Here is a 14,926-nt window from a genome sequence, read left to right as displayed (position 1 = left end):
TTTGCAGAGTCTAAAATGAGAGCCACCCATTTAGCATGGGTGATCCCATCGTGCTTTGGCAGAGAATTACAGGGGTGTTAACTCCAGCATCCTCCTCAAATGGGCAGGCATTTTCCTCCACTGCTTTGGCTGGAAACTGTGGGTTTTATCTGCCTTTCCTTGCCCTGCTCCAGAGGCATAGTTAGGCTGCTGCCCTGCTTTTCTCTCACAGTGACTGCCTTTTAGATGTAGACACAAAGTGTTTGCTGCAGGTGGGATCGTTGTATTTATCTGCACAAGGACATGATCTTAAAACTCCTTGGCAGATGATATGAGATAGATATGGCCAACGTTATGGAGAAGTGCATGCTGGTGGAGGAGGAGGCTAGTGGGGAGCGTAGCCATCGCTCTCTGTCCCCACCGGAGGAACGACCTCAGCACTGTGGCAAGGAAACCAGCTTTTAGCACCGATATCTTCTCAGGCCTGGCTCTTTTTGCATCTCTGACCTCTATGTGTGGTTGCTTTTATTCCTTCTCATTTTGTGTGAGAAATACTGACAATTCTGAGTGTTTACCCCATCCTTCCCTGGGACTAAGCCGAACCCCATGTGCTGCTGTTCCCTGTGCCCTCCTTGGTGAGTGCCGCAGGCACAGGCAGTGCAAAGGGAAGGGGCGAGAAGGGGGAGTGGGCTGGGGGATGCAGGCACCCTGCTAAAGATGATGGTGTGGTACAAGGTGCCAAGGTTTCTGCTGGTTTCTGGTACAAACACCTTTTGATCAGTTGCTCTTTTGAGCAAAGAGGTGAGCTGTCAGCAACCGGCAGGCTGCAGCAGGGCTGTGGTGGGGAAACAGCAGGGACGAGCAATTGTCGGTTTTCTCAGTTGTGTCTCAAGATGCATTTGGAGCCTTTCTCTGCCTCTCTCCCTGCAATGGCTCTAATATTCTCTTCTAGACTTGGCCAGGCAGGAGGGGCCAGCGGAGGAGAAAGAATGCAAAACGCAGCCGAGGTCTTATATCAGATGCTTTGCTAGTTGAGATGTAGTTGTTAATTGCCACTGGCTGGCAAAGGCTGCTCAGGAAGCATGCCTAGGGTTAGTGGTGCAAGAGGTCGGACCTAAAGGAGGAAAACAAGACTGTGAGTCTTGGGGAGCAGCTTTGGACCTGATCCTGAGCATGGTGCAGCTCCTCGGGGTGCAGACCTCAAGCTCCTCTTGAGGTCCCACTGGCTCCTTCTCTGGCTCTGCGGGGAAGGGTTGAGAGGGGATGTATGTGTGTGCCTGTGTGTGACTTCAGCGCTGCGAGCGCTGGTTCTGCAGCCTGGGCAGTAACACTGGTCTGAGTAAATTTGACATGATCCTGCTGTTTTGTCAATAACTTGGAAAGTTTTGAAATAACTGCTTCAAAGTGCTCAAATGATATGTTGCTCCACAATCTGTCTCTGCTGCTGCCAACACTTCCAAGTAACCAATTTACCATGCGCTTAACCTTTTAGGGCTTTTCCTCCGTAGGCATTACTCTGTAACTCCCACTAAAAGAAAGAGAAAATTGTCATTGCCCTTCTCAGAGGCGGCTAATGATTTCCAGGTTGTTTTTGGCAGCTTCTGCTTTTTAAAAATGTGTTGAGCACACAGCTTCTGAAATCAGGATGCTCTTCAAATGTCCAATTGACATTTGAGCATGGGATCCCTCAATTTTATCGAACCAAGAGAACTGGGACGCAGAAGGCAGGGCAGCTTGTGGGAGGTTCCCAAGGGAGACGTGATCCAGACAGAGGTCAAGCCCCAGGGAGTGGAGATGTGCAGGGGCTCCCTGCTCGGCCCCTGCGTTGCCTTCGTTTCTATGGCCACATCTCAATATTTCTTCTGCCTCCCTTCTCTGTCTGTAAAAAGGGGGTAGCCCCTCTGGGGAGCCCTGAGATGAGATGGAGGAAGTCTAAATGTAATCTAAAAATAGGTGAATTGAAAAATTGCAAGTAAAAAACTACACCTTTCTCGAACAAAACTCCTGGCAACTTCAAAGGCAGATTAAAGACTTTGCCTGTGTCAGGACTTCAATATTTGGCCCAAGAATTAGACAAATGGAATAGTGTGAGAATGTTTGCCAGAAAATTGGAGAAGGGAGAGATAAGGTAACAGATGAAATACTCAAAGTCAGCATTTAAGGACATTGCTGCCTGTGGAGATAATTTTATCAACTTGAGGGACAACCATTTCTCCTATAAAGTAAAATCTACCCTCTACGCAGCTGTTTAAAATGATATTTGTTAAAAATTTGTTTAACTGTGCTGTGGAAGTTTGCTGTGGGACAACCAGTGCTGTGGTGTTACCTTGTAAGAGGAGAAAAAAAATGGTCCCACTCTTGGTCTTGTCCTGAATCTGCTTGTGCCTGAAAGGGAGGACAGGAGGTGGTGACTGTCATTGGGGCAGGAGCAGTACAAAGAATTGATTTCTAGTTTGGTGGTCAAAGTGACTCTGTCTTCGACTTGCATCACTCAAATGATGTTTTGGTATGAAAATGTTTTGTCCTATCCTAAAACCAGAAGTCAGTATTATATTTTAAGTTGCAGGCTGCTTTGAGTGGGAAAAAAAAGCAAAAAAAAAAAACACAAAGGGGAGGTGGGGTGGGGAGAGAAATTAAAAATGTGACTCAATACTGATTTCCCCTTGTTTTTGTGGAAATGCTAAAAATGCCAAGATGAAATATTTGGTCTTTTCCTTGTGTTTCTTTTCTATTTTTTGTTAGAAGCTCTTTGCCCAGTTTGACTCCAATTCCTGAATAATTCATCGTCTGTAAATAGCTTCCTCCTCCTCCTCCTTTGGTAAATAGACTCTTTGTCCTGAGTGCTTGGCAAGCTCGAAGCAGTGTCATCCTGCTGAGTCGCTGGTTCGAGAGCAGAGGTGCTCACGGTGCCGCGTGTTCTCTCTCTGCAGAGTTATGTCATGCCCAGACCACCAAAGGGCTCCATGAGGATTTATAGAAGATGCCCCGTGTCTTGGCGCCTCTGGTGCTCCTTCTGCTGTGGCTGATGAAGATTGCTGCCAGCCCCCATTCCCTGAGGATCGGTGAGTACAAAGCTTGCTCTGCCCTGTGTTTAACCATCCTTCCACTCGTTCTTTGGGCCACTCTGTGTAGAAATGCTCGGACAAGGGAAACCAAGCCTTGCCTGTGGTCGCTGGCCTCTCTGCCTTGGTGGTGTGCTCCCCGTTCAGGTGGAGCTGAGGTACAGTATCCCACCTGCATTTTGGAAATGTTCTCTCCTTCGTCTTGTAAATGAAATGCAGTTTATGGTGAGTGTACGTATTTGCATTGATTTTTATGTTGGTAATGTTACCTGATGGGAATCTCTTTCTGTATAAATTTGAAGTGAAAGCCACTCCTCAAAGAGGCACTGAGGAATGAAACTTGCCCCCTCCCACGCCCTACCCACCTTGATGTTCTCCGAAGCTCCACACAAACAGAAGTAGTTTTCCGTTACAAATTGACTTGTCCCAACATTGATGAGCAAGGAGTGTTTGAGCCCAATCTGAATCTAGTTAAGCGGTGCCACAGGAGCATTAATAACTCCATTTTGTAAGAAAGTCCTATGCATTCGATCTCCTTTGGGCTTTATTAAAAAGTGTTCAGGAAGAGGCACCATCATCTTCGCTTGCTGCTTGTGCAGATTAGGGAAAAGAAATGTATCCAGAAACCTTGTAATGAAACTTACTTCGTAGTATTGACACTTTACTCTGTTGTTTAGAAAGGAAACTGCTTTTCCTGACTGTTGTCTCTGGAGCTGCTAGCTGGTTTTATGAACTATTTGTTGCAGATAAGAAGCTAATCTATTCCTGTCCCCATTTGCAACTTTCACAGGTGACACTTGAAGTAAAATTACTTCTCCCCTCTGCTAGTCGAGCACGGAGCAGCTCAGAAATATAGCAAGGGAGGGTCTGTGCTGGCAGGAGTCTAGGAAGGGTGGCTGGGTGTTTTATATCCCCAGCACCTGTGATTCATGTGGAGCACTCATGCTGCATAGTCTCAGCTCTGCAGACTGCATTTCATGTTGATCAGCGGATCCTCCACTTGAGCTAGCAGACGGGGTTGGGGATGGACAGTATGTTATCAGGATACTGAAGGTGATAGATCCTTCATTATGCCTTGTGTCCCAGCTGTCTCCTTCTGTGGGGAAAGTACTGTGGGTGCTTGGGAGTGTGAGGGGAAGGGGAGCTCCCCTGGCAGCACGCGTAGCAGCACTGGGCTGCAAACCAGTCTGGGAGCTGGCGTGGTTGCCCACCTCCACAGCACAACCCAGAGTGAAATGAGAGGGTGTTTGAGAGAGGTGGGACTGTGCTTTTGTGTTTCTGGCTGAGGACTGGAAGTGAAAATCTGTGCTGCACTGCTCTGGGGGCAGCTACCAGGTGGGATTAGCTGCTGCCTTCCAAGTCTCAGCTTGGTGCATGCACAGGGTTCCCCAAATGGAGCTGATGGTGGCTGCTGTGAGGTGCTGATCCCTGAGGGCAGGCAAGAAGCAGCCAGGCTGTCTGTGTGTTCAGGGGACACATGAGCAACTGCGGTGGTGGCGGAAAATCTGTCTCCCTCCATCTGTCCAAATACCGATTTTGTCTTCTGTACCTGGTATCTGCTGCCGTGTGAAGGAGATCTTGACACACTACTGGTCCCTGAAGGCATATCCATGACAGAAATTACTCACACACTTGAACACAGGCGTGGTTCACATGTCCTGGTCCCACCATATCATACAGTACCCAACAGTATGCCTCTGCGCTTCGCAGAGCTGCGTGGTGGTGAACAGCTGAGTGCGTGCTGGTTAAACAGAAGTATCTTCTCCTTAGCATCGTGTGCCTGCAGGGGTCGAGGGCTGCAGTGCTGGTGGTTAGGCTGCTGTGCAGAGCTACCTAGCAATGGTCATGCTCCCTTGGACCGAGCTCTCCAGTTTTAAAATCCTCATGCATTTAGGAATTCTTTGCTTTTGACTTTCCTTTGCAAAAATAACGGAGCTGCTCCAGACACAGTTGCTCTTAAAACTTACACCATCGTTGCCTAGTCCAGGATGGAGATGCTGGATTTCCGTAGCCTGCAGAGGGCAAGGCAGTGCTAATGTGTCTGTTGAATCCTCCTAGGGCTGAAGAGCTTGTATTAGAATGTTGCAAAGGCAATATAGAAGTCAAGATTTCAAAGAAGGAGTAATGTTGTTGAGGGAATGGGAAGCAACTTCGCCAGTCCTTCTAAAAGGCAGTGGAGATTGTGACTTCTGTGCCAGATAGTGTTAAATGTAAAAGTGGCCAGAGACTCTGCAGTCAAGTCACAGCTGTCTCCAGTCTCCTCCTGAAAATGGGACACCAGCAGTCCTGACCTTGGACCTGGCTAATTTCCACACGTGAGCCTAAAGCAAGAATTTACTGAGGGAGGGGAAACTCAGGTAGGTATGTTAGTACATATATTTACTGCTTTTGCTTTGCTTATGGTTACAGAGCTAACTTCTCTGAAAATGGTGTCTGAAGCAGATGGGCAAAGAGCTGAAGAGGGGTTTGGGGTTTTGATTTTGTTTCTTCAAGACACGGTTTTATTTTAACAATATATCCAGCAAAAAAGTTAATAAAAATAAAGTAGAAAATAAAAGGAGAGAAAAAATATTACTAGCAGCCCTAAAATCATTCCCAAATGCATGCTTTTGGCAAGACAGGGAGATACGGTATCTAGCAACATAAATCAATGCACTGTATAGAAAAGGAAAACAGACCAGCATGAACATTTAAATATTCAAAGAAAATGCAAGCTAACATTTAAAATTATTCTGAAAGCCATCTGGTAGTGGACCACTCAAATGCACAGTTATATGATTAGTAATGTGAAGTGAACATAGGCAATGTCCTGTCTGGGTTCTTCACCAAGTTGGTAGAAGAGATGATTGCCTGCTGCGCTTGGCTTCCAGGGTAGAAGGAGGCATGCTGGTGGTGAGTCAGGGGCGCTTGGCTTGGCTTTTAAACTAAGCACTGAGCTTCCCTGCTCCTGCTTGCTTGGGGATTTGGGTGGATCTTGGCCCTGATATTTATCGGTGGAGTTTCTAGGCAGCAGATTGCTTAATCTTTCAGCACACAGTGACAGGAATTTTTGCTAGCCTGGATGGGACCAACAATGAGTGTTGCATTGCAGTGAGCTTTAGAGGCATCATCTATGCAAAAAAAATGAGCAGAATATAGGCTACAGGGTGACCTTCCCTGTGACTTTGGCATGCAAAGGAACAATCTGTAGACTATCGTATGCTCTATTTCTCTCCTTGATACACAGGAAAAAAACATTGGTGCAAACCTTTTTTTCAGCCTTTTTCTTCAGCCTTAAACTCTGTGTGTTCCCTTCTGATCCCATCCTGGAGAAAGTCTCCTAGTTCACCTTGTTTTGGAGACCTTTGTGGAGAAAAACACTGACCCACATGCTTTATCCAAAATAGTGTCTTTTTACTAACAGTGTCTTTTGTTTATCAATCAGCTCACCTGGTCTGTCTTGGGGAAGTATTATCTCCATAGATGCTCAAAAGTTGTTTGTGATAAGGGTATGAAGAAGCAGGCAGGAATCGGCATGTTCTCAGAAGTTTTCAAGAGCTCCAGGAGGTATGTATGGAATTGCCTCGAGACATCCTGTAGCCCTTGAAAGAGCCAATGTATGTCTACCAAAATGTCCTGGGAGCAAAACCCAATAGTTGGTGCTTGTCTAACGTGTGCCCTTGCACATGCTGTCTTGCATCCGACCACACCAAAAGCACGAAAGACGTCAGCTCCCTGCTGCCTGTCCCAGTGGCAGGCAAGGAGGATGGCTGGTGCAGTGAGCTCTGGGCCAGCATCTCCCCTAGCTCTGGTTTCCTGCAGCATATACTGGCTGTAGAAGTAATTCTGGTATTGTTTTTTGTTTGCTCACTCATGCTCAATAAAGTGTCAGGAAATTTACTTGAGTTACTTACTGAGTTATTTACCTTGTCTTATAGAGCAGACCGTCGGGGCCCTAAATTGGTATTCTTTTTTTAAAATTCGTATACAAGCCAAAGTTGTAGTTTATACATGGCATTGCCCTAACTAGCAGTAGGCTCGATAGCACTGACATACGATCTACTGACAAACTCATTGCAAAGTCTGCTTCAACCCTGCAGCTCTTTAAAGTGCTCTTTTCTGTAATTGCCTCTGTCTGTCCAAATCCCTTCCTTCCTTCTACCTTCCAACTTTGGAAACTTTACAAAAGGCAAGATGTGGCTCTAGCATTAAGGGTATTTTTTTTGGTGAAACTTGGTGTTCTTCTACCCCATGCCAAGCGAACATGCATCCACCACTTGCTCAGCTGATAATTGAAGTGATCTGCACTGCTGTCCCACTGCTTCTGGTAGAGTTTCATCGTGGCCAAAGTTTCCATGAATCCAAACTGATGATGGGGCGTCACTAGAAGTACCAGCCTGGGACATTTGTCCTTGTTTCTAGGCATGTTTCAAAAAATCTGGAATACCTAAAGGGCTGTGAATCTCCTACATCTGCTCTGATCGTGGAACTATAATTTTAAGAAAATGTTCTTGGGACCCCCCAGAGCACGTGGAGTTGTGGGAAAGCACTGGCATTCAGCTGTGCATGCTGAAGTAGGTGAGAAGAGGCAGATTGGTGACATGCCTCCAGCTTTTTCTGCATTGTTGTGATTGTACAGTGCCCCTCTATTTCCTACCTATCACCCTGTCACAGACCTGCGTAGCAGAGCATCGTTTGTGCGGCCTTTCGTCCCTGCGTAATTACCCTTCCAAGGTGCTTATGATACTAAGCCACTTGTTTAGTGAGCTAAAGGCCCCATAGCTTCACGGTGTGCTTCTGCCCTGTCCAGTGCAGTTTGTAGATTGATGTGTCTGAGCTGGAGAGCTGAAGCAAGGGAGAAGCACTGATCGTGGAAAATGTGTAAGGCAAAAATGAACGATAATGGCAATGAAGAGAATTGTGGACCATTTAGTTCAGCTTCCCCAGCTCCCAGAGGATATACATAATTCTCCTAAAGGCACTGCAGAGAAGATCTCACAAGGCAGCATGTTATTTAACATTAACATTTTAAAGGGTGATAGTGCCGCTGATGATGAAGGTGCAGTCAGTCCCCTGGATGCTGTAAGAGAAAAACATCGATGTCAGCCCCTGTGGGCAGGTACAAACGCTTCCTCCCAGGGGTGCAGTCTGAGATGGGGAGAAATATGACTGTGCCCTTTCTGGCAGGTGAGGAGAGCTGTGGCTTTGTGGCAGGTTGGCTTGTGCCAGCCCCAGTACCCCCATATCCCAATTGCAGCTGGCTGACGTGGCTTGAAACTCCACTTCTCTCGCCTGCGTGGAAGTGGAGGAGTGCATTTAACGCAGACAGACAAAGCACAAATTCCTTTCTTTGTGCAGTGCTCTTTTCTGGCATATCCAAGGCCTTTGTGGATGATACCAATGCAACTGCAAGAAACTGCTGTCCACCAATGTGCTGTTCCCCAGCAGAGAAATGGCCTTACCCTGGCTTTGAACTCGGCAAGACTGCTGCGATCAGCTTAAAGCAGGGAAACAATCTCCAAGTCTCACATGGTGGTGCTGTTGCTGGAAAACCTTTCTGCTTGTAATTACGATTAGTGTTTAAGAAAACAAAGCTTCTGGTAGGGGTTAGGTGACTCTCCCTCTGGCCAGCTGTCCCAGCAGCAGTGGGAGCAGAGGCGTAAGGTACTGCCGGTGCAGGAGGGGGCACAGCTGATGGCTCCTTGCCAGAAGGCAGCAGATCGGAGGGGAAGAACTGAGCTGGAAACAAAGCAGGTCACTGAGACGTGTGATTAGCTGACTTCTCTGTGTGTGGACCTAACTGTTCTTAAAGGATTAAAAATAATCCTTAAAGAGAAGCCATTGCAAGCTGTGGGGCCCCCGTGACCGAGGATGTACCTGCACGCCTGAGGGGCAGCAGCACTTGTTGGACACGTACGCTTTCAAGTCCCGTCGTGTTTGGACTGTGGTAATGCCAGCCTGGCTTGAGGAGTGGGGTGGGAGGAGGGTGCAGCTGCTCTACGAGGTCAGTCGAGGGGTACCTTTTGGGCGCGAGGAACAGCAGAGGAGTTAACTATTTGCAAAATGTTTACCAAGTTGCACCTGGAGAAATAAGGCATGAACGGAGGGCTGTCCCCGTGACACCCGTGACTCCGTGACATCCGTGTCCCTGGTGACAGAAGCAGGCGTGGGCTGCAGCTAGGCTGATGTTAAATGCGGGTGGTTGCTTCCCATGTGTATGTTGGGGTCCTAGTCCCTAGGAACCTAAGCTAGAGGCTTGCCCAGGGCTGCTCCATGGCTCCCCTCAAGCCGACACAGTGGTTGCCTATCTCCTGGAGACCTGCTCTGGGATGTATCTCACCGGCACACCCAGCCCTTGGAGCTGGGAAGTGCTACTGGGTGCCTGCGTTTCAGTTCCGTCACTTACCTGATTCATGCCTCACTGGCTCGTCTCAGCACTTGTATCTCGGGTTTGGACTATATTGCCTCTTTTTTTTTTTTTTTTGCTTTTTTTTTTTTTTTTTTTTTTTTAAAAGGCTTTCACATTTCATTCAGGACTTTCGTAGACTTTGAGAATCTAAAGAAATGGAGAACTGTGCAGGGGGAGGAGGAGAGGTATCCACATCTTTGTTGATGCATGACATAGTAAATTTGTCTGGCTGAAACAATATTAATATTTCCCCCAATATTAAAAAGGCCCAGTGAAGTTCATTAACGTGAAGTAGATTCATAGTTATTTGTCATTTGCTGCTGAAGAATGGCAAGAGGTAGAGAAAAATACAGTAGTCATTTGTTAACTATTTGCTCTTTTAATTTTGTTCTCACTATTCTTCTAGGAAAGTAATATTTTATTTATGTTTTCTGACTTCTGTGCTTAAATCTTTATTTTTAAAAAAGTCACCCGTATAGATGCCGGGTTCCTTCAGCAATGCCTTGTCTAGACTTGCCCTTTGATTCTTTGCAGTTCTCCCCAGGTACTGCTGTGTTACAGCACTAGGAAGAGTGGCTAACAGCGCCCCATCTCCTAGCCGTACCTTCCCTGTCCTGAGCGGTCTTGTAAAGGCAAGTGATCCATGGAGGCTACTTCCAGGATAAAAGGAGCTGTTTTTTCAGGAAAAGGCAACTGAAGCTGTTCAAAGAGGGGCTGCACACTGCTGGTGACTGCTGCGGTCTCTTATCTAACTCATCCTTCTCTGAAATGATCGAGTGAAAAATGGTTTTCTTGAATGCTTTTGATGTTGGATGCTAGGGCAGAGCATTCAGGCTCCCTGCACGTGTGCCGATGTTGGTATCTGAGGAGAACGTGGTTGCTGGGTGGTCATCATGTGCTGGCAGGGTTTTGCACGCTGTTCCCACTGGCTCTGCGGATGCAAGTTTTCCTGGGGATGTGCTCATTGACTTCTCTGCCTGCAGAGGCAGGAAGCTCATTAGCACCATCGAAGCACGAGTGAAAACTGCGGAGGAAAGCAAGTGCTTCTGAGCGAGGAGCCCTGGGAGAAAGTGAGTGGGAATCTGTGTTGAGCTGCAAGCAGGTCCTTGAGCGGTACTTGAGGGATGTAGACATCCTGCATCCCCACTTCAATTTGCTTTGATTTTAAACAGTGAGGGGCCTATTCGGCGTACTGACTGAGGACTGGATACCAAAGAGGATGGGATTGATGGTTTCCTCCACCATAGATGTTTCTGTGTGAGTTGCATGTGATCAGGGTTGAATGCATTTGGCTTAAAATCAACTGAGCCGCGTGCTTCAGGGAGCCTTCATGGAAGAAAGAGAGGCTTGATGCAAAGTGGGGTGACCTGCCCTGCTGTGACTGGCTCTGGAGGAGAAAGGTGCCCGTGGCATGTGCCAGGCAGCCCAGTGCCCGGGAGGCTGCCCCCCTCCCGGGGCCGGCAGTGCCCCTTACCTCGCCGGGGAGATGGGTGCGGGAGGGGTGCGTGTCTCTGCAGGCAGTGGTTTTGCCACATAAAACATAATGAGCTCCTGGTCTACAGCTAAGGAATCCAGCACTATAATAATATGAATAATAAATAATAAGCAGATTTATATCTTAGATCAATGCTACCGGGCATGGAGTGAGGAGAGGTGTGGATTCAGCGAGACAGACCATCTCTTTGTTTTGCACCTCTGTGGCAGAGCTATTTTAACTGATCTGTTCCTGTGCATTAATGTCTGAGAGGCAGGCTGTGTTGTACATCCCAAGAGTCCTTAAGCTTTGTTTTGATTCGTTATATATCCACATACATATTATATAGGTATAGATCTGTGTGTGCAGAGCATCTGGATGGGAAACTCAGCTGGTAGTTATGGAAGAAAGCCACGTTGCTCAAGGAGCAAATCATCATAGAGCTCTATTTTTTCATTTGCTTGTGTAACGGAGGTTATTTGCTCACCAGCACGGGTAAAGCTGCGGTGCGCCTGGGCACAGCAGCCAGCTGCTGCCCTGTGCTCTACTGCTTTGTGGATCTGGAAGGTGACTGCGTTCGAAGCAGGCGCTAATTCAGCGGGAAGAGGAAATTTTGCTTTAAGGAGAGGAGCCAGGGACAGAGGGACTGGTCACTGGAAAGGTCATATATATCTTTCTTACGGGCACAGTCCTGTACAGTGGCAGGGGGAGTGACAGGGCAGACATAGACAGGTGCATGTATGGACTTCTGCTTCAGAAGTCTGATTTTTTTACTTTTGCTCCTGAACATTGAAGATTCTTCCGGAGCCAAGGATCAGGATCTGAGAGCTATATAACTGATTTTATACCTAAATACTGTTACTGCCCCTGGGCAGCACTTTGTGTATTTAGCTGCTGAGCCATTTTTAATACAGGCCTTTTTGTTTCATAGAGTGAAAGCTAGTCATAGCAAGAGCTACTGTGTAATTTCTTTCATTATTTTTTCATATATATATATGAATAAGAAAGTCAATTACATGAATGAAAGATGCTTGGTTCCCTGCCTAAACAGCTGCCAAAAATAATTCCAACTCTGAGCCAAACTCAGTAAAGCTGGAATTTCTGCAGAAAGCTCCGGTGCGGTGTTGAGACCGGCTTGTGCATTAGTCTGCGTTACAGATTACTGCTGCCCAGCCTCTTGCCCTTGGCTACCCATGTGGGCACTTGGGGAAGGATGGATTTCACACACTCTGTGGTGAGCTTGACTTCACTGCAGAATAAGCCTGAATTAAATATCCTTAGCAGACCCTTGCTGGAGTGAGTGCCATTCACACTGCAAAGCAGTGCTTGATTGATGGAGAGCAGCTGCCTTGGCAGCTCAGATCACCTGAAAACTTAGTGCCAGCGTCAGCAATACTTCAAGCTTCAAATTTGTTCCTCCCCATGGACCAATTAACTTGGATTTAAAGAACCATCTGAACTGAACGGGAGATTTTTTTTCATGTGGACAGGAGCTGGGTTGAGGTACAAAATTTGAATAAGCTCGCAGGGGAAGCAAGCCCTCTGTCAGGCAGCAGCCGCTGGTGTAAGAGGGCAGGGAGCAGTTATAACTGCGGACTGCTGAGGATGGGGCACCTGTGGATACATGGCTGAAGAACATGGTTGCTTGCTTTTAGGGAGATGCATATCTGTAGTGACTATGATGTGATTTGAACGTTATTTTCAGGAAGTGAGGTGGAGGATAGCCTCGCAGATTAAGGTAGTGACCCAAGTTTCTAAAGGTGAGTTGAGATAAAGCCGAAGTTTTTACCTGTGAGCTATTATAACCTTTCTGAGAAGGCAAGCTGAAGGATGACAGATGGGAGGAGGAAGACAGCAAGGCAGCTCCAGCTTGTAACAGTCTGTTGGAGCAGAGCTGAGATCCTCACACTGTGAGTATAAGGTACAATTTCTTTCTGTTTGAAGCAGTATGCCTTGTGCTGAGAGTTTTATTCCTTGTTCTCCTGCTGTGTAACTCTTGGCAAGTTCACTTGTCCTTGTTCTGCAGATGGGTGGACTGCAAGCTCAGGGGCCAGCTCTCCTGGATGCAATGTGTGCAGCACTCAGCTCAGTGAGGTGTTGAAGCCCTCTTGCTAGCATCAGGCACTGCAGGGCTTTTGGGCAACTTTCCCAGAAAAGGTGCTTTTGACCTGAAAGGGGCACTTATCTCAAGTGCCCCTCTGCAGCTAATTGCTTGTGGCTCAGTTCAAGATAAACATATCCCTGTAAAAATGAAAGCCCAAATTGTCCTGGCTTGGATTCAGAAGCTCTAGCTCTTGATATTCAGCTGTTTTGAACCTATAGCATTTGAAAAAGTTCCAATCCCAGGAGTAGACAACAACCCACTGACAAAACAGGTGAGACAGATCCTGGCTGGGATCTGCTGGGCCCTACGCAGAGGTCCAGCCTCTGTGAGGGGTAGGTCCTGCCCTTCCCCACAAAGCCTTGCTCCTGGCTTTGTGCTCCTCTTGCTCCTTTTCTCCTTCATGAAGACCTCACCAAGATGAGATGGAAGCTACTGACTGAGATTGCTGAAAAGATGCTGAGGAAAAGGGGAAGAATCGAAGAACTTGAAAGAATGAATTTTGCTTTTCTGTAGGATGTCGGCTATGAAAAGCACAAAGCTTTGCACAGAGCACAGGCTGCGCTGATGGGCAGGGGAAGCAGAGTCCATGTGGGAGAGAAGGCAGCAACACCCAGGGCACAATCCATACCTAAAATAGCTGTGAGCGGGCAGGATGAATGGGTGCCCTCAGCCTGCATTTTGTTTGTTGCTGGGAAAGCCATCCAAGATGATGGTGTCACATTAGGGTAGCATCGTTCCCCAGAGCCCTTGTTTGGGGTGTTATCTCTGGAGGGGAGATGAGTGTGGGAGGCCTGAGAAGCAGAAGACAAAGATCCTGCCTGGAGGAGAGCTCCTGAAATGAGGAAGAGCCGGGAGATGCGTGGAGATGGGTGCTCATAACCATGGCTGGTTATGCCTGAGAGTGGTAACCTGGAGCAGCAGCAGGGCATGGACCACAGGGCTCTCGGGGCTGGCAGAGACCTCCCTGCGGGGAGGGACATGCAGACCTGGTGCTCGTAGGGCTTGGGGGAATGAGGGAGCTCTGTGGCCCATGGATCAAAATAAAATGCTAAGCTCAGTGGGCAGAGAAGCAAAGAAAGCAGATGCTCATGTGTCAGGCCAGAGGTGGACTTGAGCATGCAGTTAGAAGGAAGCAACAGGGGGGATCTGCAGCGAAGGAGCAGCTTAGCCCAGCGATTGCCCGCTCTGACTCGACCCCTGCCAAATGAGGACTGTGAATGTAAGAAGGCTGCAGGGAGGGATGGCTCATTTTCCCAAAGACACCGCTAATGAATTCCTCTTGCACCTCCAGACGCTGTAGGGGTTTGGAGAGACTAAATGGAACTTTATGTGAAAATGATGGCTGAATGTCAATTCTACTGTCGAAGCCAATTTGGGAGCCAGAAAGTGCTAAAAGAATTAAGATTGTTAAATGGAAATAAGTCTACTTGGTTGAGATAAAATAGGGTTTGAATGAGTGAAATTATCTATGGATTACCCTTGTTAGAATACTGCCTTATTTAATAAACTGAGTTTTAATCTGCTGCAGGGATTCCTGAAGGAAAAGCTTAGTCTACAGGGATACGTGCATGTGATGAAGGGGAAGGACCAGCTGTGCCATCATCCTCCAGAATGGAGCCACAAGAGTAAAGGGGAGGTAATAGTTTGCCCATGAGTGCTTTGCTCTTTCACAAGGTTCTTGGTTGCTGCTTCGTAAGTGGTTTGATCTTTGTTCAAGTTTCTTGGGTAGCTTTTCTCTTTTGCTGGCAGAATAGGAGGCCACTTCTTCTGGTTAGGTGATAACTGTTCTGGGTACCACGTGTCCCTGGGGAGCATTTCTAGTGCAGGGCTTGCAGCACTTCATGCTTCCTGGGGTAAATGTAGTCAGACCTCTCCTTGAGCACTGGAAGGGACAGCTGCAAGGGAACAAACTCTTGCTG

General features: G+C 47.4%; 1 protein-coding gene across 1 annotated transcript in view; it reads left to right on the top strand.

The window, feature by feature from the left end:
* Positions 1-2,959: 2,959 nt before the first annotated feature.
* The window catches only part of LOC104161761 (glutamate receptor ionotropic, kainate 4), a 136,369-nt gene continuing 124,402 nt past the window's right edge, over positions 2,960-14,926 (top strand). Inside the window, exon 1 of the mRNA XM_009700297.1 lies at positions 2,960-3,041. Coding sequence (XP_009698599.1) covers positions 2,960-3,041 — 82 coding nt within the window. The remainder of the gene's footprint in view (positions 3,042-14,926) is intronic.

Source organism: Cariama cristata, unplaced genomic scaffold (genome assembly GCF_000690535.1).
Source record: "Cariama cristata isolate BGI_N322 unplaced genomic scaffold, ASM69053v1 scaffold3945, whole genome shotgun sequence".
Classification (NCBI taxonomy): Eukaryota; Metazoa; Chordata; class Aves; order Cariamiformes; family Cariamidae; genus Cariama; species Cariama cristata.
The sequence above is the reverse complement of the archived record's forward strand: the minus strand, read 5'-3'. Positions and strand labels throughout refer to the sequence as shown.